General features: G+C 35.9%; 1 protein-coding gene across 2 annotated transcripts in view; it reads left to right on the top strand.

Moving 5' to 3' along the window:
- Positions 1 to 20,822, top strand: part of ccdc85al (coiled-coil domain containing 85A, like) — a 30,121-nt gene extending 9,299 nt beyond the window's left edge. Inside the window, exons 3-5 of one of the 2 annotated variants that reach the window (XM_051111446.1) lie at positions 14,265 to 14,322; positions 16,448 to 16,484; positions 19,879 to 20,822. In XM_051111446.1, the coding sequence (XP_050967403.1) occupies positions 14,265 to 14,322; positions 16,448 to 16,484; positions 19,879 to 19,884 (101 nt within the window). In that variant the 3' untranslated portion in view covers positions 19,885 to 20,822. The remainder of the gene's footprint in view (positions 1 to 14,264; positions 14,323 to 16,447; positions 16,485 to 19,878) is intronic. The other variant, XM_051111447.1, reaches the window with a different exon arrangement.
- Positions 20,823 to 26,301: the final 5,479 nt, after the last annotated feature.

Here is a 26,301-nt window from a genome sequence, read left to right as displayed (position 1 = left end):
GGGCATTGTTTTATAGGCAGAGAAAAATGAGTGCTCTATTCTTTGTTTCTCTCTTTATCTCTTGGCTCAGATTTGTATTTTTTTATTTTTTGCTGACCCCGCACTATGAGCAGATGGAGGGACCAAAGTGTTTTTTTGTTTTTTTTTTCCACAAGGACAAGGTTAAAGGTGCAGTTCACCCAAAACTGAAAGTTCTGTTATCATTTACTCACCAACATGTCATGCTAAACCCATACATCCTGTTTCTTCTGTGGAACATGAAAGACATTTTTAATAATACACAGTCAATCTTTTCCATCCAACTGAAATGAGCTTTCAAACTTCAAATGGACACTAAGCAGCATAAAAAATCATAAAAGTAGTCTATGTGACTCAAGAGCTATATTAGAAGTCTTCTGAAGACATAAAATTATCGAAGCGATTTTCCACCACTGAATACAAAAAAAAAAAAAATTTTTTTGGTTGGTTTTCTCACACTTCTGACTTTTTTCTCAGAATTTTGAGATATAAACTCAATTGCAAGTTATAAAGTCAAAATTGGAAGACATAAACTGGCAGTTCTGAGAATTTCTGACTTCAAACTCACAATTCAGATGTTTTTCTGAGAATTGTGTAAAATAATCTCGCAATTGTGAATTATAACATCAGAAGTGCAAGATAAAACCTTTTGTTCTCAAATGGTAAGTTTATATCTCGCAATTCTGACTTTTTCTGTCAGTGTTGCATTATATAAAATCTAGCAATTGCAAGTTATAAAGTCAGAATTACAAGATATAAACTCACAATTCTGACTTTTTCTGAGAATTGCATGATATAAACTCACAATTGCGAGTTGTCAGAATTACGAGATAACTTTTTTCTTGCAGTTGCAAGTTTAAAGTCAGAATTGCAAGATATAAACTCACAATTCTGACCTTTTCTGAGATTAGTATGATATAAACTCGTAATTGTGAGTTATGTCAGAATTGCAAGATAAAAACTTTTTTCTCACAGTTACGAGTTTAAATCTTGCAATTCTGACTTTTTTCTTGCACTTCTGACTTTTTTCTAAGTATTGCATGATATAAGCTCGCAATTGTAAGTTATAAGGTCAGAATTGCAAGATATAAACTCACAATTCTCACTTTTTTCTGAGAATTGCGTGATATGTCAGAATTACGAGATAAAAAAAAATCTCGCAGTTGCGAATTTATATCTTGCAATTCTGACTTTTTTCTTGCACTTCTGACTTTTTTCTCAGTATTGCATGATATAAACTCGCAATTTTGAGTTATAATGTCAGAATTTCAAGATAAAACCTTTTTTCTTGCAAATGCAAGTTTCAATCTCACAATTTTAACTTTTTTTCTCACACTTCTGACTTTTTTCTAAGTATTGCATGATATAAGCTCGCAATTGCAAGTTATAAAGTCAGAATTGCAAGATATAAACTCACAATTCTGACTTTTTTCGGAGAATTGCGTGATATAAACTCGTAATTGTGAGTTATAATGTCAATTTCGAGATAAAACCTTTTTTCTCGCAAATGCAAGTTTCAATCTCGCAATTCTTACTTTTTTTCTCACACTTCTGACTTTTTTCTCAGTGTTGCATGATATAAACTCACAATTGCAAGTTATAAAGTAAGAATTGCAAGATATAAACTCACAATTCTGACTTTTTTCTGAGAATTGCGTGATATGTCAGAATTACGAGATAAAAAAATTCTCGTAGTTGCAAATTTATATCTTGCAATTCTGACTTTTTTCTCAGTATTGCATGATGTAAACTCGCAATTGTGAGTTATAAGTTCAGAATTGCAAGATATAAACTTTTTTCTCACAAATGCAAGTTTCAATCTCGCAATTCTAACTTTTTTCTCGCAATTGCGAGTTTATCTCACAATTTGGACGTTTTTTCTCGCACTTCTAAATTGCGAGATATAAACCCACAATTCTGACTTTTTTCCTGAGAACTGCATGATATTAACTTAGAATTGCGAGTTATAATGTCAGCATTATCGGTGCTGATAGCCTTGTGGGCAACGCGCCGACATACAGCACCGTTGCGTCCCGAGTTCGAATTCTGGCTCGAGGACCTTTCCCGCTCCCGCTCCCGCTCCCTTCTCTCTCTTCCACTTTGCTTCCTGTCAGCTATGATCTGTCCTATCATAATAAAAGCAAAAATACCATAAAAAAGCATTGTGAGACTTGCAAATGCAAGTTTGTATCTAACAACCCTGACTCTTTTCTTGCAATTGCGAGTTTATAACTTGCAATTCTGACTTTTTTTTGGGGAAGTGTGATATACATGTGCTATTGTGAGTTATAAACTCAGAATTGTGTGAAATAAACTCAGTTTATACTCGCAATTCTGACTTCATATAAACTCGCAGTTCTGACTTTATGACTCCACCAGTCATGAATTAGAAGTACAAAATGAGGATTTGTAAAGAAAGGTTTTCCTTTGTTGTAAACAAAACTTGGTTCTCTCGAGACTAGCATATTCTCACTGGAGCTTATGCTACGCTTACATCCTACATCATCCACTAGAACGCCACTCTCTCATGTACACGTGTACGACAGTTAGTAGCAGCTAGAGACTATGGATTATAAAGTTTTAAATATGGATATTTTTCTTACACAAACACATTGATTCGCTTCAGAGGACTGTGTAGAGTACTTTTTATAATTGGATAGATACAATTTATTTTGCTTCAAAATCTTGACCACCATTCACTACCGTTATAAAGCTTGGAAGAGCCAGGATTTTTTAATATAACTCCAACTGAATTCATTTGAAAGAAGAAAGTCAGTGAGCTTATGAGCCAAATCAGTTAAAGACTGATTTCATGAAGTGATACGATTTGACTTTGGGGTTGACATCGCTACTTCTCTTAGAAACTTAGAGACATGATCATGTTTTCTAGCCTGTTAAATTACATCAGTGTGCTCGTCTAAGCTTTTCTGCTTAAAAACTCTTGAAACTCGTATGCATGTGAGATTTCTTTCTCAGCTACTTTCACTTCAGTTTAAGCCGTGGCGAATCTGAGACCTTCCTAATGCCACAGATAAGAGCGAGGCTTTTAAAGAGGAGACAAAGCGGCCATTACACAACTCCTGGAAAAAAAGCCATTTCCTGATAATACAGAAGTCAGACCTCTTCAGACTCAAACTCTCTGGTCCCCAGGGAAGCCTGTGGTTTAGGCAGACCTGTATCTCAATTGCTCTGTGTGTGTGTGTGTGTGTGTTAGTTTGATTGTGAACGCTGTGTTGTGTGCACTCCTCCGTGACCTTGGGAGATACCCCCCTCTGACTCCAGCTCTAAATTTAGCCCTGAAGCCGATGGCTTTCTCAGTGTTTACCTCTGTACATACAGTAGGCAAAGACCTTTCCCCCACTTCCATTAACACACTGTCTTACAGGTGTCTTGCTGAATAATCAAGTAAAAACTCAAGCCCCTGCTCAATTTCTTTTAATTGAATTTTAGTTTAGTTTAGTAACATTATACTCTTTAATAAATTATTGTATAGTGACATTTATATTTTAGATTTTGTATTTTATCTTATTTTATGGTAAAATTTACAAAATGTTTGAAAAGTAAAGGTTATATTTTAGTTTTTTATTTTATTACATTTTTATTGTATTATTTTATTTTAGTAACGTTTAAACAATGTAACACATTATTGTATCAAGAAGGGTACAATTTATTTTATTTTACATTTTATTTTATTCTATAGTAATGTTTACAAAGTTATTATAAAGTGAACTGAAGTGTAAAGTGATTTAATTAAAAATGTAATAAAGTTTAAACTCTTCCAGAAATAATTGTATGGTAAAGCTTATTTTATTTTATTTTATTTTATTTTATTAAAAGTTACATTTTATTTTATTTTATTTTATTTTATTTTATTTTATTTTAATACAGTTTACACTCCTTAGCAAATTATTGTATAGTCAAGATTATATTTTAGGTTTTTATTTTATTTTATTTTATTTCATTTTATTTTATAGTAAAGTTTACAAAATTATTGTTAAGTGAAGGTTACATTTTAGTTTTTTATTGTTTTATTTTATTAAATATGTACAGATGTTTAAACTCTTTCAGAAATTCTTGTATAGTAAAAGTATTATTTTATTTTAGTAAATTTTTCATTTTATTTTATTTTATTTTTTTGTACAGTGTACATCCCTCAACAAATTATTGTATAGTGAAGGCTACATTTTATTTTTTGTTGTTTTATTTTATATTTTATTTTATTTTATTTCAGTATTTAGTATACACTTTTTAACAAATTATTGTATAGTAAAGGTTGCGATTTATTTTATTTTATTTTTATTTTTTTAAATATTTTTTTAATTCAACTGACCACACTGACTTATAGTTATAAAAATCTAAAAATAATTACGCAATATTAAATCAACTGTGTACAACAGAAATATAGTTTACAAATAAGTATATGCATATGTATATGTATATGCAAAAATATGTAAGCAATATTTACAAAGGGGAAAAAACATTTTATTTTATTTTTAGTAAAGTTTACAAAATTATTGTATAGTGAAGGCTACATTTTAGTTAATTTATTTAATTTAATTTTATAATTTACGGATTTTTTTTGTTCAGCTGACCACATTGACTTCAGTTATAAAAATATAAACGATATATGTGGCCCCCTTGTCTTTAGCAGTGTTTAACTGACGCACAAAAATTCTATAGTGAGTAATAGGCTTACATTTCTGCTTTAAGCAGATAAAGTGAACAAAAACAGGATCTGGAAAGTGAGAAAACATCCTATAATTCTTGCCCTTTGGACCATATTTGAGTATTTTTGTTTCCCCAGGAAAGAATATTACAGTGAGCTCTTAGTCACGGGCCCCTAATGGATTGTCACGGCAGGCTCAGCTCAGATTGTTGAGTCATGGCTTTGTGTGAGGATTGTACATTTCAAAAAAAAAAAAAACTCCATCCACATGTGTTTTTGCATCACTAGCATTACTAAATGTAACTGCAAAAACAACCGTTTTCTGACAGTTTTCCAAAACACTGCACCTACAACACTGCAGTGAGAATGTGAAATATTTAGATTGTATTTCCATGTATTTCATCAGTAGCACACAGCAAAATCCAGTTGTGTTTGTGTTTAATATGAAAATTAGTTGTGTGTGATTAAAGGAGAAGTCCACTTCCAGAACAACAATTCACATATAATGTACTCACCCCCTTGTCATCCAAGATGTTCATGTCTTTCTGTCTTCAGTAGTGAAGAAATTATGGTTTTTGAGGAAAACATTTCAGGACTTTTCTCCATATAATGGACTTCAGTGGTGCCCGGATTTTGAACTTCCAAAATGTAGTTTAAATGCAGCTTCAAAGGGCTCTAAACGATCCCAGCCGAGGGAGAAGGGACTTATCTAGCGATTAAACATTTGTATACTTTTTAAGCACAAAAGCTTGTGTAGCACAGGCTCTGGTATGCATGTTGACGTACTATTGAATCACATCGAAAGCTCATGTAATAAATTAAGAAAGTGCAAGTAAGTCAAATGCTGTTTACAAATAAAAAGGTACAACGATGTCGGACGATTCTGAAGTTGTAGGAGAAAATAACATGGATTTTTTTGACATACTCTAGCTTTTTGAGCCGGAGTACACAGACGATGAACTTGTGGTGATTCGAAGACGTGATTCGTAGTAGTGATGGGAAGTTCGGATCATTTTACAGAGACCTTTAAGTCTCGTTCAGCAAAATGAACAAATCTTTTTTCGAGTCATTTCGTTCATTTTAGCAAAATCAGCATCAAGTGACAGCCCCATAAGATGAACGATCGACTCGAAAGACCCGAAGACTCAAAATAACTATGAACTAATTCCAGTACAGAACCTAATAGGATGTTGCGCATGTGCGACTGAACGAATCAGTTCCCGAGTCACATTAAAGATTCGTTCAAAATGAACGAATCTTGAACGAATCGTTCAAAATGAACGAATCTTGAACGAAACGTTCAAAATGAACGAATCGTTCAAGAACGACCCGTGGACGCGCATCCCAGAGCCTGTGCTACACAAGCTTTTGTGCTTAAAAAGTATACAAATTTTTATTTTTCGAAAACAATGATCGATCATTTGTTAGATAAGACCCTTCTTCCTTGACTGGGATCATTTAGAGTCCTTTGAAGCTGCATTTTGAAAGTTCAAATTTGGGGCACCAGTGAAGTCCGTTATATGCAGAAAAATCCTGAAATGCTTACCTCAAAAACCATAATTTCTGCATGACTGAAGACAGAAAGACATGAACATCTTGGATGACAAGGGGGCGAGTAAATTATTTGTAAATTGTTGTTCTGGAAGTGGACTTCTCCTTTAATACAACAAAATCTGCACCACAGTGGAGCCAGCAGCAGGCTGAACTGAACGTGACTCTGCCTGAAGGGATATGGTTTAACACAGTCATGAGATGCATAAATGTGCAGTGAGCTTCATTAGGCGATGACCTTCAGTTTGCATGCTCTGTCAGGGGCATTGTGGGTATTCTTTGGATGATACAGTATGACATTGTTTTAGCAGTTCTAACTTCAATCACACACAACCAGCAAACCAGAACAGACAAAATGATTGACATTCAGATGAAATTTCCGATTGGCTGTTTTTCATGGGTGGTGAATTTTGAGTTTTGCTGTTTTTTGCTGTTTACAGAAGCTAAGGCGCTGTTCAGACTGGCAGCAAAAATGAGATTAGACAAATTAGATTCGAAAATTAGATTTCGGTTAATCTCAGTCTGATTTGAAAGATTTTTGTGTTTTTTTTTTTGTTTTTTTTTATCCTGCACAGTTGTGTTGCGACAAGAAATGAAAGCATATGCCACCTACATTTTTATTGTATTTTTTTAATTTTTAAAATATTATTTACATTTGGGGCAGGGCTAAGCTGTATTTTTTTAGTACATGCAGAATCTACTATGATCATTAGGAGTGCAGATGTGTGAAAATGATGAACTAAGACAACATCTGTGTTTTAATAGACAAGTATTTATGAAAGTACTTGGAATTATGCCTTTGAATGATGAAATTACACTACAAATATGATGCAGGCAGATGTCCTTGTGTAACAGTGGTGATCAAAACAATAATCTGTTAAAAAACGTTTTAACCTTACGATGCTTGCATCTATTTATTTATTTTAGGTGTTCATTCTAAACTATTGAGAGAAGAGGGAGTAGCTGCTCTTCTCAGTGAAAAGTGAATTTTGTGATCCCCCTCCCGCTGTCAGAGCTTAAGCGTTCCCATGATCTCTAAAAATATAGGACATTCTCCCATAATCCCTGTTTTACGATGATGGAAATGTGTAAGTCTGTCTGTATTTGTGGTAGCAGTCTGTTTGTGTGTATGTGTGTGTGTGTCTGTTTAAGAGATATTCATCTTGACAGAAGTTTTGAACTTGTACAAATATGAAATCGCACATCTTGACCTTCTGCGGCGCCTCTCAGGATAGACTCTATCTGACAGATCGGAGTCGCCCCACATGGCATAAATATCAGACCATGAGCTCTCAGGACAAATTGAACGTTATAAGCTACCAGCCAAAAAGCGCAGTGACATTATAAAAGCCCACACGATGCACTTTCAATATTCAAGCTCAAGAGCTAAACGCATGCTTAGGGCATTATTATAATGTAAAGCCTAGTATAATGATTGTTAATGTTAATGGTGGGATGCAGAATTCAATAACCCAAATGAAAGAAGTCATACTATTTATACTGCTCATACTTTTTAAGCAAGTAAAATGGCCTTTCACTATAATCGTAAAAGTGCTGACCTTCAGGTTGTAGTACACTTGTGTTTTCACTGTGAAATCTTTACTGATCTTTTTTTTTTTTTTTTTTTTTTTTTTAGAAAAATCATGTATTTGATCAGTGTTTAAACTCACAATTAATTGAGCAATTGAGGTGTTGTGTTGCTGGATGTGATAATGAACATAGTGGTCGTCATTTACTCCCGACATCTGAGCCGCTGAAGATGCAGTGGATTACATTTGTTAGTGAAGGGAATGCACCTCCCGATCTACATAAATGCGTCTATGTTTGCGCAAATCATTCGTGATCCAGCTTAAAGTATAAGGGTTTTTTTATGAATCTCTGCAATCACCTTTCCTAATAACGTGATAGTTAGCAAGTTTCGCGGCTAAATGCACTAAATACAGCTAAAGTAAACAATATCTCTGAGCAGCTGGTCTCTCCACAGAGAGAAGAGAGGGGCGGGGCGAGCAGAGCTCATTTGCATTTAAAGGAACAATCCCTCAGAATGGGATGATTTTTGCAGAGCTGATTTTGGCAAGGTAAAAAGGTTGTTGTTTTACACAACCATTGAGAATTTTTAACCAAAGTATATTAGAGACTTTTCATTAAGACCCTAAAGAATCATATCAACTTGTGGAAAATGGGCATCCGATGACCCCTTTAATGTCAGAATAAAATGGAAATAGCAACATATCTTTTGTCCCATATTTTCTCTCATCTGTTGTAAGATTGTTCAGTCAACATTGATCATGATTTGTTGTGTACTGTGCAATAGTGTTATAAGTGTTTTAATTGTTGGGAGAAGCCCTGCATGTGTTACCACTGTTGTTTTCTCTGGAAGGCCCAGTTATGATATTTTGATTAATAATTATGAGGCCAAAACAAAATTTAAATATAGCTCCAAGCAGCAATTACTGGGATTCAAGTGCTTTAGGGCATTTAAGCACATATGAAAAAAGACATTATTAAGCAAGCCTGTAAGCACCAAAATCATTGATTTTGTCATTTTTGGCAAATCCAGGTAATTTACCATAGAAATATTATGTTTTTTAATGTTTATGACTGTTATAGCGCCAGCTGTGGTCCAATCTCCTTAAAACTTTGCATGCTTGTTTAGAATCACCTGTCGCATGAAGTTTTCCTTTAGGTTTTTTAGGATTTTGGGTAAATTTGAACAGGTCTCTTTTCTAAACGACCCCATCATAGCATCATAGATAATTATTGAGAGAGTCAGTTGACCTAGAGAGTCAATTGTAGAGAATTGTACCGCAGTGTTTTGAGCGAAAACCGAGGACTGGTTTGCAAAACTAAGTTTTTAACATCGTTTCAGTCATTTAAAGGGGTCATGGGATGCCAATTTTCCACAAGTTGATATGATTCTTCAGGGTCTTAATGAAAAGTCTATAATATACTTTGGTTAAAAATTCTCAGTGGTTGTGTAAAACAACACCCTTTTTACCTTGCCAAAATCAGCTCTGCAAAAATCATCTCATTCTGGTTGAGGCTGCTTTAAATGCAAATGAGCTCTGCTCGCCCCGCCCCTCTCTTCTCTCTGTGGAGTGACGAGCCTGTTTACTTTAGCCGTGTTTAGCCGCTAAACTTGCTAACTAGCACATTATTAGGAAAGGCGATCGCAAAGATTCATAAAAAAAACCTTATACTCACTTCTGCTGTAAGTGAAGCTGGATTAGGGCTGCACGATTAATCGAACGATGTCGTGAGGCGCGTTTAGTCAATGAAGCCGGTACTTTGATTAGTAGTAAAGCTCCATCACGTGCGTTCAGTACACAGAGCAAGTAATACACAGAGCCGTAAAGCATTGACAAGCTACGCCAAAATCGCGCTCAAAAGCGAATTCGATTTTGCGCGCGATTTGGCGTAGCTTGTCAGTGCTTTACGGCTCTGTGTATTACTTGCCGCTCCAGCTGAACACACGTGATGGAGCTTTACTACTAATCAAAGTACCGGCTTCATTGACTAAACGCGCCTCACGACATCGTTCGATTAATCGTGCAGCCCTAAGCTGGATCATGAATGATTTGCGCGAACATAGATGGATATATGTAGATCAGGAGGCGCATTCCCTTCACAAACAAATGTAATCTACTGCATCTTCAGCTGCTCAGATGTCAGGAGTACATGACGACCACTATGTTCATTATTACATCCAGCAACACAACACCTCAGTCACTCTATCGGAGATATTCTTGTCTAACTTACATCCCTGCTTCGGCATCGAAACAAAGAGGGCGGACTGTTGCAGCTGATCTGAGGTAAAACGCTCATGTCAATCAACTATCGTGGGAGCGTAAAAGTGAACTTTGGATCCGATGACCCCTTTAACAAACAGTTTGATTGACAGCAGTGGTTCTAGAGGCAAAGTTATCTGGAATGAGGAGTTCTATCATATGATATGAATACTTGTTGTATTTGCAAAAAATCCAAAAAAAAACACACAATGTAAAATTGTTTATGCCCTTGACCTTTTGGGGCCATGAGTCACTCTCGATCGGCCTCCGTTAACCTTGTCTAATAGGTGCTCAAATTTCATTGGCCAACGGCGTTTTTTTTATATGCAAATATATGTATAGGCACTTTGGACCATGACCATGCACAGTGATTTTCATGTTGATAGGAGAAATGTTTGCATCATTCTAGCTATTTTTAAGGTTTTTCCCTTTAATAGCGCCACCAAGTGGCCAAGCTCCACGATTTGTTTCCCTGTAACCTCGGATTGAGCTCTTACATACGTGTTCTGAGTTTGGTGAAGATACCTCATTCTGTTCAGGTATTATAGACATTTTTTTGACTCTCCTTTGCGTCGGAGAGTCGAAAGTTCACCTTTTTTTTGATAATTATTGATATTGACTCTCCAGAGAATCTTTCCACACTGGTTTGATTCCAATCAGGTGAAAAACCTAGGACATAGTTTTTCAAAAAATCCAAAATACCCAAAAATTTCACCAGGCTTATGATCAAATTGGCCGATTGGGGTGAGACTTGGTGACGTTGTCGGTGATGTGAGTACTAAAATCCCTCCAAGTTTTGAGACTTACAGTTTGGTATGCATGATCAGTTTTACGTGGAGAAGGCTGAACCTTGGCCATTCTAACAATTACAGTAGGGTTTCAGCGCTACGCGGTTGAACCCCTAAGAGTATGCCTGGGTGAATCATAATCACAATAAGTTCTCTAACATGCATTTAGAAAATGGATATGATGAATTTTTATTTCATTCGCAACAACAAAGCCTGATGATCATGTTATCCAGCATGTTTTGAGAACATTGTGCTTCAATGGAGGGACATCTCTATCTTGATTATGTGATACTGGGAATCCTTGCTTTTGATGTGTTTCATCACCAAATATTGATTGGATGCTTATCCTTTGAGCATTTGTAGAGCAGAGTCCTAAACCTCTTTGTCATTCTTATTATCTGCTGTTTGATCAAAGCACAGGGCCTATCTCTCTCCGGGACATTAGGTTTGGTTTGCGTTCCCGGTTGTTCTTGCACTTTATCTCCTTTCACGTTGTGAATGTTAGCGGATAGACCGGCCAGGATGTCTGCTAAAGCCTCCTAAAGTGTTTCTTAGAAGTCCACAGACCGGCATGAATCTTTAATGGCCGACTGCGCGCGCAAGCCTGAAGCAAATATGATAACGAGATGAAAAAACAGAAGTGGTGAATGAAACCTAGAGCACTATTGATGCCGGCTTAATGGAGGCGAGCTCGGTCAGAATGGATGTGCCATCACTCCATCTGAATGAATATCGAATGACTTTGAACAGAGTGCAGGAAAAGCTGTCTAACCTCAGATTAGCCTGCCATTGAAAGGTGTGCTTGTAAATTTCAGTTTGTACTCATAAGCGCAATATAAGTGCAGAAGTGACATTGCAAATAGTATCTTACCATATGCTCTTACACGGGTAAATTACAACCGCCAACAGAGTGAGGTTTCTCAGCCCAAAGGACTGTCGCTATGTCTGCCTGCGTATGTGTGTTTGACAGGGTGGCATATGGGAAAAGCAGACAGGTTCACAGTTGGTTTAGTCTGGGCAGACATGCAGGAGAAAATGCTGTCGCCAGGCACAGTAAAGGAGGTAAACAAGAGGGGTTGTCTATAGTCTCCAGTGTGCAACTAAAACTTAAAAAGAGAAAATAACTGCTCAGGCGCTGTGAGGGCAGCAAATTATGTCGGGAGCCTCTTATTTCCTACAGACCACCCTCGATGTCAACCTTAATGTGCACAAGCCACATCGAAATTTACCAGCACCTCTGTGGAAAAGCCAAATCCAAAAGCTTTACCTTCTGTGTCCGCTGGTGAGGATTGCATTATGATAGAAAGCTGCTATAATTCATCTCAAGGACAACATCAATCACCCACTATTTCAGTGGCTTTGGTTCCAGAAGTATTATTTCCCTCTCATTTTCTTAATAAACTCTTAAAAATAAATCAGCATCTATGGTTCCATGACATCTACGGCAACTTTCCATTGATCAAAAGGTTCTTTATAGAGGAATTATTAATCTAGGATTATTAAACTTCACACTATAGGAAAAAATGGTCTTTTAAGAACTGTTCACTGAAAGATTCTTTGGGGACCTAAAATGGTTCTTTAATAGCATTACTGGAGAGAAAAAAAGCAAAAAACATTACAAATTTTGATTTATGGCAAAAAAGTAGGCTTATGAACACTGAATATTAAAAGCTTGTTTGAAAAAGTCTTATGTAGGAATTTGCTTATGATGGAACTGCACCAAAAATGCAAACAAACACAAACAAAAAACTAATATATATATATATATATAGGAATCAGTAAGATAAATGTTTTTTAAAGAACTCTCTTATGCTCATGAAGGCTGCATTTACTTACAAAAATACAGAACATAGCAGTAATATTGTTGTCACGGTTGTGTGCGGAAGGAGATGTAGGAAGATGACATATAACAAAAAGTCTTTATTAACATCCACAAACAGTAACTCCAGACAGGAACAGCAGGGGAAACACACACCAACATAACTTTAAGATTTGACGAACAACACAAAGCTGAATCCAACTTATATAGGGGTGTTAACGATACAAGGACAGGTGAGGGTGATTAACCAATAAAGACTTGACAAGGAACAGAACAGGAAAGACCATATATGGGCACAGGAGGGAGAAACCAACAAAACAGTCCACGGGGTGTGACATATCATTACAGTTTAAAATAATGGTTTTCTATATTAATATATTTTAAAATGTAATTTATTTCTGTTATGCAAAGCTGAATTTTCATCAGCCATTATTCCAGTCTTCAGTGTCACATGACCCTTCAGAAATCATTCTAATATGCTGATTTGCTACTTTTATTACCAGTGTTGGAAACAGTTGTGCTGCTTAATATTTTTTTGAAACCTGTGATGCTTTTTTCAGGATTCTTTGATGAATAAGATGTTAAAAAGAACAGCATTTATTCAAAATAGAAATCTTTTCTAACATTTTAAGTCTTTCACTTTTTAGCAATTTAACACATCCTTGGTGAATAAAAGTATTAATTAATGAAAAAAATTTTAGTTTATATTGTTACAAAAGATTTCTATTTTAAGTAAATGCTTTTTTTTTTAAAAAAAACTTTATTTAATAAAGACTCCTAAAAAGGTTTCACAGGTTCCAAAAAAATATTAAGCAGCACAACTGTTTCCAACATTGATAATAAATCAGCATATTAGAATGATTTCTGAAGAATCATGTGACACTAAAAACTGGTGAAAAATAAATACAATAAAATGTATCTAAAATATATTTATTTCAAGTACACTACAAATACATTTACATATTATTTACTTAATGAAAAAACCCTGCATTTGTACTTTTAGTATAGTAACTGGTATATTTAAAGTCTGCTAAATTGGAACAACTAATTTTGTACTTATTGCACTTTAATTATGCAGAAGTAGTGCTGAAATCCAACTAAAGATATACTGAAGATTATTTGATTGTGCTAAAGTGTAGCTATTGCAAGTATACTTTAGGTACACTTTTTCACATTTCGCATTTAAATAACGATATTATTAAAAAATAATACAGTCCTCATCAATAGTGACATTAAAACATATTTTAGGCTTAATATTAAAAAATGTGTATTTCTGTAGTAAGACATGTGCATTGTGCACAGGTAGTAATTTTTATATCAGTCTCAAGCGATATGTCAGTAAATACATTAATAGACTTGAGCTATACTTAGTATAAATTAAATGCATTTTAAACCTATTACTTTTTTACTAGACTGATGATGCTGAAAATTCAGCTTTTTAATGGTAACAGTGTGGCTTCTACAGAAGCATATATCACTGCTTAACAATCTCTTGAGCTTTTGGTAGCTCTGTCGTGGATTTACATGATATCATTAAAAATGTATTCCTCTATGGAGAAAATTAATGGACTTTGTTCTTCCAGATCTGACTGCTGTGCACAAAATCCTCACAAAAGTCTTTTTTATCTTCACAGCTTTGATATCAGCAGGATGTTGCAGCAACAACTGCAGGAACGTGAAGCTCTGGGACAGGTGAGTTCTGCTCAAAAGACTTCGGCTCTGTTCCAAACCCTAGTGAGCTGCCTATATAGACATAGCATTTTTAGGGATCACTGGTGTGGTCTTGATGTGAAGACTATTCCAAAACAGTAGGCAGCAAAATTATGCTGCCTTTTAAGAGAGACCAACATCTAAGGCAGCATTGTATATTTGCTGATGCATCACGACAAACCATTTATTCAACAAAAACAATAGACAAAAAGTGCTAAGTGATACCAAAGTGCTATTCTACCAAATATTTGTTCGCTGTATGTATTTTTTGTGCTTATTAGAGTACTGAATTGTTAATTTATTTGGGTCAATGTTCTTGTTAACTAAACTGTATTTATGTCAATTGAAATAATAAATATTAAATGAAAAACTAAACTTGAAAAACGTTGAATATTAGAAACTTTGCTTTGAAGGTTTAATTTGAAATACACTGTAAAAAACAATTTGTTGAATCAACTTAAAATAATTTGTTACCTGCCTGCCTTAAAATTTTAAGTTCAATCAACTCAAGTGACAACTTAAATATTTGAGTTGATTAAACTTAAAATGTAACAAACCCAGTTTTTAAGTTTGACAAACCATTTTTTTGCTTTGTCAACTCATATATTTAAGTTGTCACTTAGTACAACTGAACATTTCAAGCTGACTAAACTTATTTGAGTTAACTGAACTTAATATTTTTAATTATTTTAAGTTGACGCAACAAACTGTTTTTTTTTTTACGGTGTACTAAAATGACTACAACTGAAAAAATGACAAAGACAAAAAAAAAGACAAATCAATATAATAAAGAAAATACTGTAATAGTATATAAATAACATTAAAATATCATTCGGATCCATTTTGCAGCTTATTGTGGCCAAGAACCAAGAAAATGTCTGACAGGCATATAAAATGACCAGCCACATCAGTTGGCAAATAAGATCAATGTTGCCACAATGACAGACCAACAAACCCATTTAAATCATCCTACATGTCTACAAATAACATCAGGGTGCAGAGAAAGAGAATCTGTCAAAAACCTGATACTACAAACCTAACAAACTGAATAAATCCAGAGACTAGTTCTTCCATCAGAGTGCTCATTATATTAACCAGGTTCCTTTTAAACATGATTTCATCTCCTGCCAGACTGACCTGTTCACCCAGACTCCCGGAAACTGTAAAGCAGTCAGAGTTCTGTCTGATCTGATTTTCACAAGTGCTTTCCAGTTTTGTGTGCTGTATGCATGAACAGTCTGTACCGTCTGAGGCTGAGACTAATGGGGTTTCTGCCCGTACAGAGCATTTCAATTTTCATTTCAGGTAGGGGACTGTCAAAGAAGAGAGCTGCCAATGTAGATGTTACACAGCGAGGCTGCTCACTATAGTTGCAACAGAGCCAAAATGTCCCCATGATCCATGCATGTATGCGCTCATATGTGTACAGTATGAATAAAATGGTAGAGGTGACCCTGTCCATCCTTGATCTCGTAAAGCTGCCCAGCAGGGGCAGAAAATGGCTTTGTTAATATTTAATAGCTCAAAGAAAGACGTTTATCCTTAGGGATTACAAACCAGTCCCATCAAGATTTCACACGAATGCTGGTTTTTGTCTTGATTTTCAATTCCTTGTTGTTTGTGGTAATTAAAGACACCAATTTCCATGCCATACATGGATGATTTCTGTAATCCTCTTGAGAAACCTGCCATTAAAGAAACAGTTTTGTCATTTTGTAAGTGAAAATGTTGTCATCATTTACTCACCCTCATGTTCTGACCCCTGTGTTATTTCCTTTCCTTTTTAAAACAAACAACAAAAAAAAAAAAAAAAACATGATATATACTGCCAAGCTCCCAAAAAACCCTTTGCTGGAGTTCTCAAATTTTATTTACAGTATGCTTGCGTTCAGTCAACACAAGCAAGTTTGAAAAACGCCACACATGATATGTGTTTGAAATATAGCAAGAAAACTTGAAATATAGCGCACAAGCCATTTGGACTACATGTATGGTGCTTTATTTTGGAGCTTGACAGTATAAATCACCATCCATTTTACTTGAATGAATAACTAAAGCCTTCCTGAAGATATCTTTTTGTTGTTGTTGTTGTTGTTTTGTTTCACAGAAGAAAGAAACTAATACAGGGTTGGAACAAAACAGAGGTTAGTAAATGATGACACATTTATGTGTTTAAAGACCACATTAAATCGCTTGACAGGCAGTTTTCTGTCCAGTGTTAAAGGAGAAGTCCACTTCCAGAACAAAAATGTACAGATAATTAACTCACTCCCTTGTCATCCAAGATGTTCATGTCTTTCTTTCTTCAGCTGTAAAGAAATTATGTTTTTTGAGGGAAACATTTCAGGATTTTCCTCCAAATAATGGACTGCTATGGTGCCCCAAGTTTCAACTTCCAAAAGGCAGTTTAAATGTGGCTTCAAATGGTCCCAAATGCAGTTGTAAACAATCCCAACCGAGAAAGAAGGGTCTTATCTAGCGAAATGATCGGTTATTTTCATTAAAAAAATAAAATTTAAATACTTTTTCATCTCAAACGCTCGTCTTATCTTGCTCTCCCTGAACTCTGTGTATTCTAGTTCAAGAGAGTTAGAGTATGTCGAAAAACTCGATAAACAGCGATATAGGAAAGTTTTGAAGTTGAGGGAGAACATCAGATGGGAGTTTTTCGACATTCCCTAACTGTCATGACAAGACAAGCGTTTGACATTAAAAAGTATATAAATTGTATTATTTCAATTAAAATAACTGATCGTTTCGCTAGATAAGACTGTACTTTCTCGGCTGGGATCGTTTACAACTGCATTTGTGATCGTTTGAAGCAGCATTTAAACTGCATTTTGGAAGTTCAAACTCGGGGCACCTTAGAAGTCCATTATATGAAAAAAAAAGCTGAAATGTTTTCTTCAAAAAACATAATTTCTTCACGACTGAAGAAAGAAAAACATGAACATCTTGGATGAACATCTTCTGGAAGTGGACTTCTCCTTTAACATAGATTGAATTTGAAATAGAAAACTCACCCTCGTTCCAAACCAGTAAGAACACAAATTAAGATATTTTTGATGAAATCCGAGAGCTCTCTGTCCCTGCATAGATAGCAAGGGTACGTTCAAGGCCCTGAAAGGTACCAAGAACATCGACAAAATAGTGACAAGCTATGAGAATACTTTTTGTTGCCCAAAAAAGAAGGTGCAGCACATGCATCGACGCTCCAGAATGGCACTAGGGTGGTGCTGTGGAGAAGAATTGTTGAATAAAGTTGTTATTTTAGTTTTTTTGCGTAAACAAAAAGTATTCTCATAGCTTCATAAAATTACAGTTGAACCACTGATGTTACATGGACTACTTTAACAATGTTCTTGGTACCTTTCGGGACCTTGATCGTGGTAAGACCCTTGCTGTCTATGGAGGGTCAGAAAGCTCGGATTTCATCAAAAATATCTTAATTTGTGCTCCGAAGACGAACAAAGGTCTTACGGGTTTAGAACAACGTGAGGGTAATTAATGAGAGAATTTTCATTTTTAGGTCACTGCATTTTTGTGACAGTTTCTTAACACACTTAAGTACACACTTAAGTAATTACATTGATGTGTTGACTAAAGCACATTTAAAGTACTTAATTATGGTTAGAATTTGATTATTAGTTATTATTTTAGGTGTAGTAAATAAGAACCAACACGGAAAAGCTCAAAATTCAAACCTATTCTACAAAAGTAACAAACTTTGGTGTATTAATAGTTAGTTTTTCCAACAAAGTGCTTATAATATTAACCAGATTACGGGTAAAGTATATTTTAGTTACCGTAAATGCTTTCGACTGTGGATGCGTATTGCAAAGACAATAGAAATAATTATGAAAAAGTAGTGTACTTAATGTACTTACTGAAGTGGGTGAAAAAACACTCAAGTGTTTGAACACTTAAGTTCAAATAATCACACTTAATATACATGTAAATTATAATACAATTTAATTTAATTGTAAGTCACATAGTTAAAGAGATAGTTCACCCAAAAATGGCATTCTGAAACCTGTAAGACTTTAGTTCTTCTTCAGATCATAAATTAAGATATTTTTGATTAAATCCAAGAGCTTTCTGACCCTGCATAGACAGCAACACATCCTACCACGTTCAAGGCCCAGAAAGGTAGTAAGGACATTGTTAAAATAATCCATGTGACATCAGTAATCAGACATCAACGATAATGTTATGAACTGTTCATAATGTTCACAAAATGCATATGTGTGGTGCTGCTGAAACAGGAGAATTCATTTAATAAAGTCGTTATTTTTTGTTTTCTTTGTGCACATAATCTATTCTCGTGGCTGCATAACATTACAGTTAAACCATTGATGTTCTTACTACCTTTCTGGGCCTTGAACGTGGTAGATCTAAGCAGAGTCAAAAGTCCTCAGATGTGTTCTAAAATGAAAAAAATGAAATGAACAAAAATGAACAAAGGTCTTATGGGTTTGGAATGACATGAGGGTGAGTAATTAATGACAGAATTTAAATTTTTTGGTGAACTGTCCCTTTAAAGGATTAGTTCACTTCCAGAACAAAAATTTACAGATAATGTACTCACCCCCTTGTCATCCAAGATATTTTACTGAGGAAAACATTTCAGGATTTCTCTCCATGTAATGGACTTCTATGGTGCCCCCAAATTTGAACTTCCAAAATGCAGTTTAAAAGCAGCTTCAAAGGACTCTAAACAATTCCAGCTGAGGAAAAAGTGTCTTATCTAGTGAAACGATCCGTTTCTTTGCATGTTTACTTTGTAAACTCTTTGTTGGTACTTCTGCAGCGATGTAGGACAATTTTAAGATTGGAGGAGAAAATGAGATGGGAGTTTTTGCATGTACCCTAACAAAAAAAAAAAACGATCGTCTCGCTAGATAACACCCTTTTTCCTCGAATGGGATCATTTTGAGCCCTTTTAAAGCTGCATTTAAACTGCATTATGGAAGTTCAAATTTGGGGGCACCATAGAAGTTCATTACATGGAGAGAAATCCTAAAATGTTTTCCTCAAAAAACATTATTTCTTTATGACTGAAGAAAGACATGAACATCTTGGATGACAAGGGGGTAAGTACATTATCTGTCAATTTTTGTTCAAGTGTCTGAAAATGTTATACAATTAAGTATATTCTTTTAAGGCTAATTCACACTGACAGATGCAGACAACACCGACAACCAACCCAACAAACCTCCAAATTAACATGTTCAGTCGGCTAAAACAAGTGCCGACCAACACCAACAGGGGTAACACACTGATCAGACAAAACCTGACAAACATGACTGTTGCTGTTTGTCGGCATCTGTCAGTGCAGTGTGAATTGACCTTAAATTTGACCTTTTTATCTGGGGGACATCAATATTTTAATGAAGGTCTGTACATTTTAAATGCATATATGGGCAAAATTTGCATTACATTAGCATGAAGATAGTTCTGCAAAACTACAAAAACTTTGGGGTCTTTTAACATTGCTTTAAATTGTCACAGCTTAAAGCGAAAATTCTGTCTCCGCAGTTTTGATGGCTCCTCTTGACCACGCTGTTGCTTGGAGGTTTGGGTTGACGCAGGCGCCCCTGGAGTCCAGCTCTCACCAGGCAGAAATTCCATCCCTTCACCTTGTACGTGATGGGCCGAGCAGTCAGGCCCCATTTGAGTTGTCATAACAGCAGTTCGCTTTGTGGACCCTCTGGTGCAATCATTTCAACGGGGACTAGAGCGAGACGAAGGATGTTTTCCCCACCCGTCGGGGTGAAAGAAGACGCTCCCGCACAAACCACAGAAACAGACACACCCACACACGGTTATGAGAATCTAAATGTCTCCGGTGGTTTACAGATGTTTAACAGTACTGCATTTGGGTAATCAAACACTCGAGCCGTCCCTCTCTCTATATCGGTGTCTCTCTGTATCATTCTGAGTAGCAATAGGACACATGAAACACGATGCTGTGGCTTCTCTGAAGGTGCTTCCCTGCCCTTGATGTTTGTTTATGCAGTTTCTTTTCAACCAAAGCTGTTTGAAATATCTCTATCGTTCATTTTTCATCCAGGCGTCTATGATGGAGTATCAGTATCATGTTTGCTAGTTTTTTTCCATATCTTGGATTGTTTTTTACATGACTGACACCAGTGCAAGTTGTTTATGAACACCGACGAAAGCAGAATTGACTCTTTACATGTTGTCAGTGACTGAATAACCTCATCAGTGTTTTCACTGATTCTGTGTGTGTATGTGTGTGTGTTTATTGGCTTTATTATTCCTTCCCTCCAAGCTCCTGTATATAAGCTAATGAGGTGTTTCTTCATGTTGTTTTATATACAGAAATACAGCATAGTACATATAGCAAATTAATGGATTAGTTTTCTATGCATATAATGACTATTATTTTTGACTTACAGTTATTATAACAATAATAATATGAATATATCTATGTGCAAAATATTAAAGGATTTTCATTATGTACGCTTGCATGGCATTTATTATTTGTTTCACTAACACTAAAGCACAAAGCTTTGTCAGCAATGTGCAGGTGCAGCTAGAAATCCCAAGTTGCTAATTCAGTTTGTTTTCATGTAAATTAGATGTGTTCTGCCATTTCAGAATGATAGAAAATTACGGAAACCATCGGATTTGTTTTTAAATCAACATAACATCAGTGAGTTCTCACAAGGCTTTATTACTTTTTGGTGTCATGTATAAATTCAGATTTTCTCAACTGTTACACGCATGAAATCAGAAGCTTTTCGCTTTGGTTTTGGACTTCTGGGCCGACCTAAATCCGTTTCATCATTTCTCAAGCAGGGAGCCTCCGCTCGGATTTTAGTTTCTGAGCATTTGCCTGTGATGAAATCAATTGATCCTCTTATCGATGCTAGAAACACTGTTTAGATAAGAACTGTGCTGTGCTTTAAGATCCCTCTTAAAAAGGCCTTTTATCACAGAGCTGCATAGACCTTTATGTTCTTTGCAGGCGCTTTCTCTTAGTTTCTTTAAAGAGTTTATAGAGTTTGCAAATTCACAGTGGCTTGCACCCAAGTTGCAGCTGAAATCAAATCCCTTGTGGGTCTGTATGGCTACGTTTGAAATGCAAAATTAGTGTATTGTAGTGTAGTGTATGCCACAAGAAATATAAAGTCATGCACATTGCATTGTGGGATACAGTATTTCATACACTGAAGTACGTCATGTGGATCTCTATGCATACAGAAATTTTCCATCCTATGCACAGTACATACTATATACTGAGGAAACAGTTCATTTGTTTAATAATATATTTTTACAGAACCATACTAAGTTTAATTTGATAGAAGATTTCTTTCTACTGTTGTGAATAAGGATATGAACTGAAACATTATTTTTTAGAGCAACTGATTCGTATATATCTTTGAATCAATATCAGTTTCAGTTTCAAACAAACTGATCCAGTGTAGACCACATGCCTGATGTGGAGAGTAAAGGAAAGAGAGGCAGCGCAGTGTGATTAAGACGCATCCTTGCCAGTACAGGCGAGCTGACAGAGGGCTGCTCTCTCAGGTTCCCTGAGCTGCGCCCAGTTCCGCTCTGCTGCATTGCAGTACAGTAAAGGAAAGACGTGAATGGTAGAGAAGTGAGGAGAAGAGGAAGTAAGTAGAGATGGCAGAGATGAGCATAGGAATGGTGGAAAAAAAATGAATCAGAACGGGGAAGTTGGAGGCCAGTCTGTGATTAGAACTGTAGTGGGATAAGGAACAGAAAAATTATGATTAAAGGGAAGGAGGTGAAGTAAAGAAGTTATATTAGAGAGAAGGTGGTTCAGTGAAAAGAAAGTGGGGTAAAGAAATGTAGAGAGGAGAGGGGATTATATGATTATAAGAAAGAAAAATTATGATCAGATGGCAGAAGGTGAAATAGAGAAATTATGTTGTTATATGTAAATTCTATGTAAAGGGAAAGAGGATGCAGTAGAAAATTTAATTAGAAGGAAGGAGGTGCTGTGTAGGAGAGGATTTATGACAGCAGAGAAAGAAGTGCAGGAAAAGGCTTATAATATGACAAATGTGCAGTAGAGGAGGTATTATAAAAGAGGAGGAGGTGCAGTTGATGAGGTATGATACTAGAGAGTTATGTTTAAAGGGAAGGAGGTGCAATAGAGGAGTAACTGTTTGAAAGATGGAGATGCAGTAGGTGATTTTTGATCAAAGAGAAGGAGTTGCAGCCAAGAAGAGGAGTACATGATTATAAAAAAGTGAAATTGAGGAGCAATGGTTATAGATGAGGAGGAGCATAAGATTGTTCTATGTTTAGGAGGAAGGAGGTGCAATAGATCAGCTATGTTTAAAGGAAATACAATTACAGAGTTGTGGTTAAAGAGAAGGAGACACAATACAGAAGTTATGATTAGAGGGAGCACAATACAAGACATATGATTAGAGGGAAGGAGGTGCAGTAGAGGAGTAATTGTTTTAAGGAGGTGCAATAGCTGAAATATGACGAGAGAGAAGGTGCAGCAGAGGAGTTAATAATTATAAAGGAGGTGTAAATGAGGAGCAATACTATAGAGGAGGAACATAAGAGGAGTTATTAGAGGGAAGGAGGTGCAGTAGAGGAGTAATTGCTTTAAAGAAGGAGGTGCAGTAGTTGATTTTTGATCACATGAAGGTGAAGGTGGCACAGCAGAGGAGTTCATGATTATAAAAAAGGATGTGTAATTAAGGAGTAATGTCTTGAGGAGGAACATAAGAGGAGTTATGTTTAGAAAGAAGGAGTTGCAGTAGGGCAGCTAAGGACCTGTAGTTGAGGATTTGTGATAAAACAGAAGGCACGATACAGGAGATATGATTAGAGGGAAGGAGGTGCAGTAGAGGAGTAATTGTTTTAAAGAAGGAGGTGCAGTAGCTGATTTTTGATCAGAGAGAAGGTGGCACAGCAGAGGAGCTAAATATTATAAAAAAGGAGGTGCAACTGAAGAATAATGGCTATAGAGGAGAAGCATAAGAAGAGTTATGTTTAGAAGGAAGGAGATGCAGTAGAGCAGCTAAGGATGTGCAACTGATGAGTTGTGATAAAAGAGAAGGCACAATACAAGAGATATGATTAGAGAGAAGAAGGTGCAGTAGAGAAGTAATTGTTTTAAGAAAGGAGGTGCAATACCTGAAACATGATGAAAGAGAAGGAGGTGCAGTAGAGGAGTTAATAATTAAAAAAGGTGTAATTGAGGTGTAATGCTATAGAGGAGGAGGAGCATAAGAGGAGTTATGATTGAAGAAAGTACAGTTGAGGAGTTGTGATAAAAGAGAAGGCACAATACAAGAGATATGATAAGAGAGAAGAAGGTGCAGTAGAGGAGTAATTGTATTAAGGAAGGAGGTGCAATAGTTGAAATACAATGAGAAAGAAGGAGGTGCAACAGAGGAGTTAATGATTATAAAGAAGGAGGTGTAATTGAGGAATAATTCTATAGTGGAGGAGGAGCATAAGAGGAGTTATAAATAGTGGGAAGGAGGTGCAGTAGAGGAGTAATTGTTTTAAAGAAGGTGCAGTAGCTGATCTCTGATTAGAGAGAAGAAGGCACAACAGAAAAGAGGAGTTAATGATCAAAGGATGTGCAGTTGAGGAGTTGTGATAAAAGAAGGCACAATACAGGAGATATCATTAGAGAGAAGGAGGTGCAGCAAAGGAGTTAATGATTACAAAAAAGGAGTATATTTGAGGAGTAATGCTATAGATGAGGAGGAGCATAAGAGGAGTTATGATTAGAAGGAAAGGAGGTGCAGTAGAGGAGTAATTGTTTTAAAGGTGGTGCAGTAGCTGATTCCTAATTAGGGAGAAGGAGGCATAAGAGGAGCTATGATTACAAGGAAGGTGGTGCAGCAGAGCAGTTATGATTAAAGAAAGTGCAGTTGAGTTGTGATAAAAGAGAAGGAGGAGCAATACACAAGTTATGCTTAAAGAGAAGGCGGTGCAGTTGAAGAGTAATCATTCTAAAGAAGAAGGTGAAGCAGCAGAGATCTGATTAGAGAGAAGGAGGTGTAGTTGAAGAATAATGGCTATAGAGAAGGAGGTGGATTAGAGAGGAGGTGGTTACAATTATGATCAGAGGGAGTTATGAGTGAAGTTATGATTGTATAGGAAGTAAGGTGCAGAGGTGAGAGGGTTTAGAGGGTGAGGTGGAGTACAGGAGAGAGGTATGTTGAGAAGGCAGGAGGTGCGATAGAAGAATTATGGTGAGAGGGAAAGTTCAGTAGAAGAAATATGATTCGAATAAAAGAGGTGCAGTAAAGCAGAACCATTATAACTATACAGAAATAAGAGCAGCATAAGAATTAATAGGTCGTATGTGCAGTAGAGGAGGTTTGATAAAAGGGAAGGAGGTGTAATGGTTATAAAGACGAAAGTGAATGAGCGGAGTTATTATTAAAGGGAAGGTGGTGCAGTAGAGGAGCAATTTTTCTAAATAAGGAGGTGAAGCAGCTGAGTTACAGTTAGATAGAAAGGGATACAGCTGAGGAATAGAGATAATAAAAAGAAGGTGTAGTTGAGGAGTCATGACTATAGAGAAGGAGGTGCATAAATAAAGTTATAATTAGATGGAAGGGGGCGGAGTACAACTGTTCTGATTATCTGGAAGGCAGTGCAGTAGATGTGTCACAATTATAGAGAGAAGGAGTTGCAGCAGAGAAGAGATTTCAAAGAAGGAGGCTTTATAATTATAATTAAGAAGGTGCATAGTTACAGTTGAGTGGATTGATAAAGAAATAGAGAATCATGGAAACAGAGAATCAGAAGAGTGAAGGAACCTGTCATTGCTTCAGGGAAGGGCACGAGTGCAGTCTGGGCATCCCAACAAGGTCGGAACAGGTCAATTGCTCAATCTGCATATGGAGCCCAGCACAGAATCTATAAATACTGAGGTACAGCACATGATCTGCTTCTGATGAAGGTGGACTGACTGCTCAAGGTTTTATGACGTGATGGAGATGTCAGTCAGTGAGGAGCATCACATAGAGATCACTTACACTGTTACAATGATAGAGTTATATTCTACACTACAGACTGCAATATTTGTTACTTTAAATTGAAAGGTCAACGTTGGACATTTTTCCAAAGACAACAGATTGTGTTCTCTTGGTAATTTAATTTATACTTTAAAAGTTTCAGAAGATACAAAAGTTGGGACAAAACAATTTTTGGATCAAACCTTTTTTATCTTTTGAATCAAAGCTGAAGTCGATAAGGTCTGCCACTATAAATGACACAATTTCCAATAAAGAGGTTGAGGTTTTTTTTTTCTTTTTTTCAGAAGAAGATTTAAAGGTCAAATTTTATATAGCTGAGAGCTGATTTACATAAAATGTACACATGGTGGTTTATAAAAGTCTTTGTGAATGTCAGAATCAATTATCTGTGTCTATTTAAAATGCCACCAAAATATTAAAACTTTCTTCAGTTTGTTTGGAATTACTGTACATATCTGTACACTTAATCAAGTTATTGTGTTTTGAAATTTGACACTATGACCAATTGGAATGTCTTAGGGCATGCAATATGTCTGTCCAAATAAAAAAAAGCAAAACATTAACTGACAACCCCACCCTTATACTACTTACATAAAAGTTCAAATATGGAGCCAGATCGGTCTCAGTAATAATTTACACACAAGATATGATGCATGCATGCAAAGCCAAATACACATGCACATAAACAAGCAATGCATGCAAGGAAAAACATGATATATTAAAAAATAAATGTGCATGAGTACATATTAGTAAAATACATTGGACAAACACAAAACACCATATTTTTTATCAAATAAATGCAGCACTGTTGCAAGAGACATCTTTTCAAAAGCAATAAAAACTATAATGATTCCAACCTCTTGAGTATAATTTGAAAGCAGCCACACTCAAAGCCTGAAACTGTAGATCTGTTGGTGACTAAATACGTAAATTATGGTGAACG

The sequence above is a fragment of the Labeo rohita genome, chromosome 6 (genome assembly GCF_022985175.1).
Source record: "Labeo rohita strain BAU-BD-2019 chromosome 6, IGBB_LRoh.1.0, whole genome shotgun sequence".
NCBI classification, from domain to species: domain Eukaryota; kingdom Metazoa; phylum Chordata; class Actinopteri; order Cypriniformes; family Cyprinidae; genus Labeo; species Labeo rohita.
The sequence above is the reverse complement of the archived record's forward strand: the minus strand, read 5'-3'. Positions and strand labels throughout refer to the sequence as shown.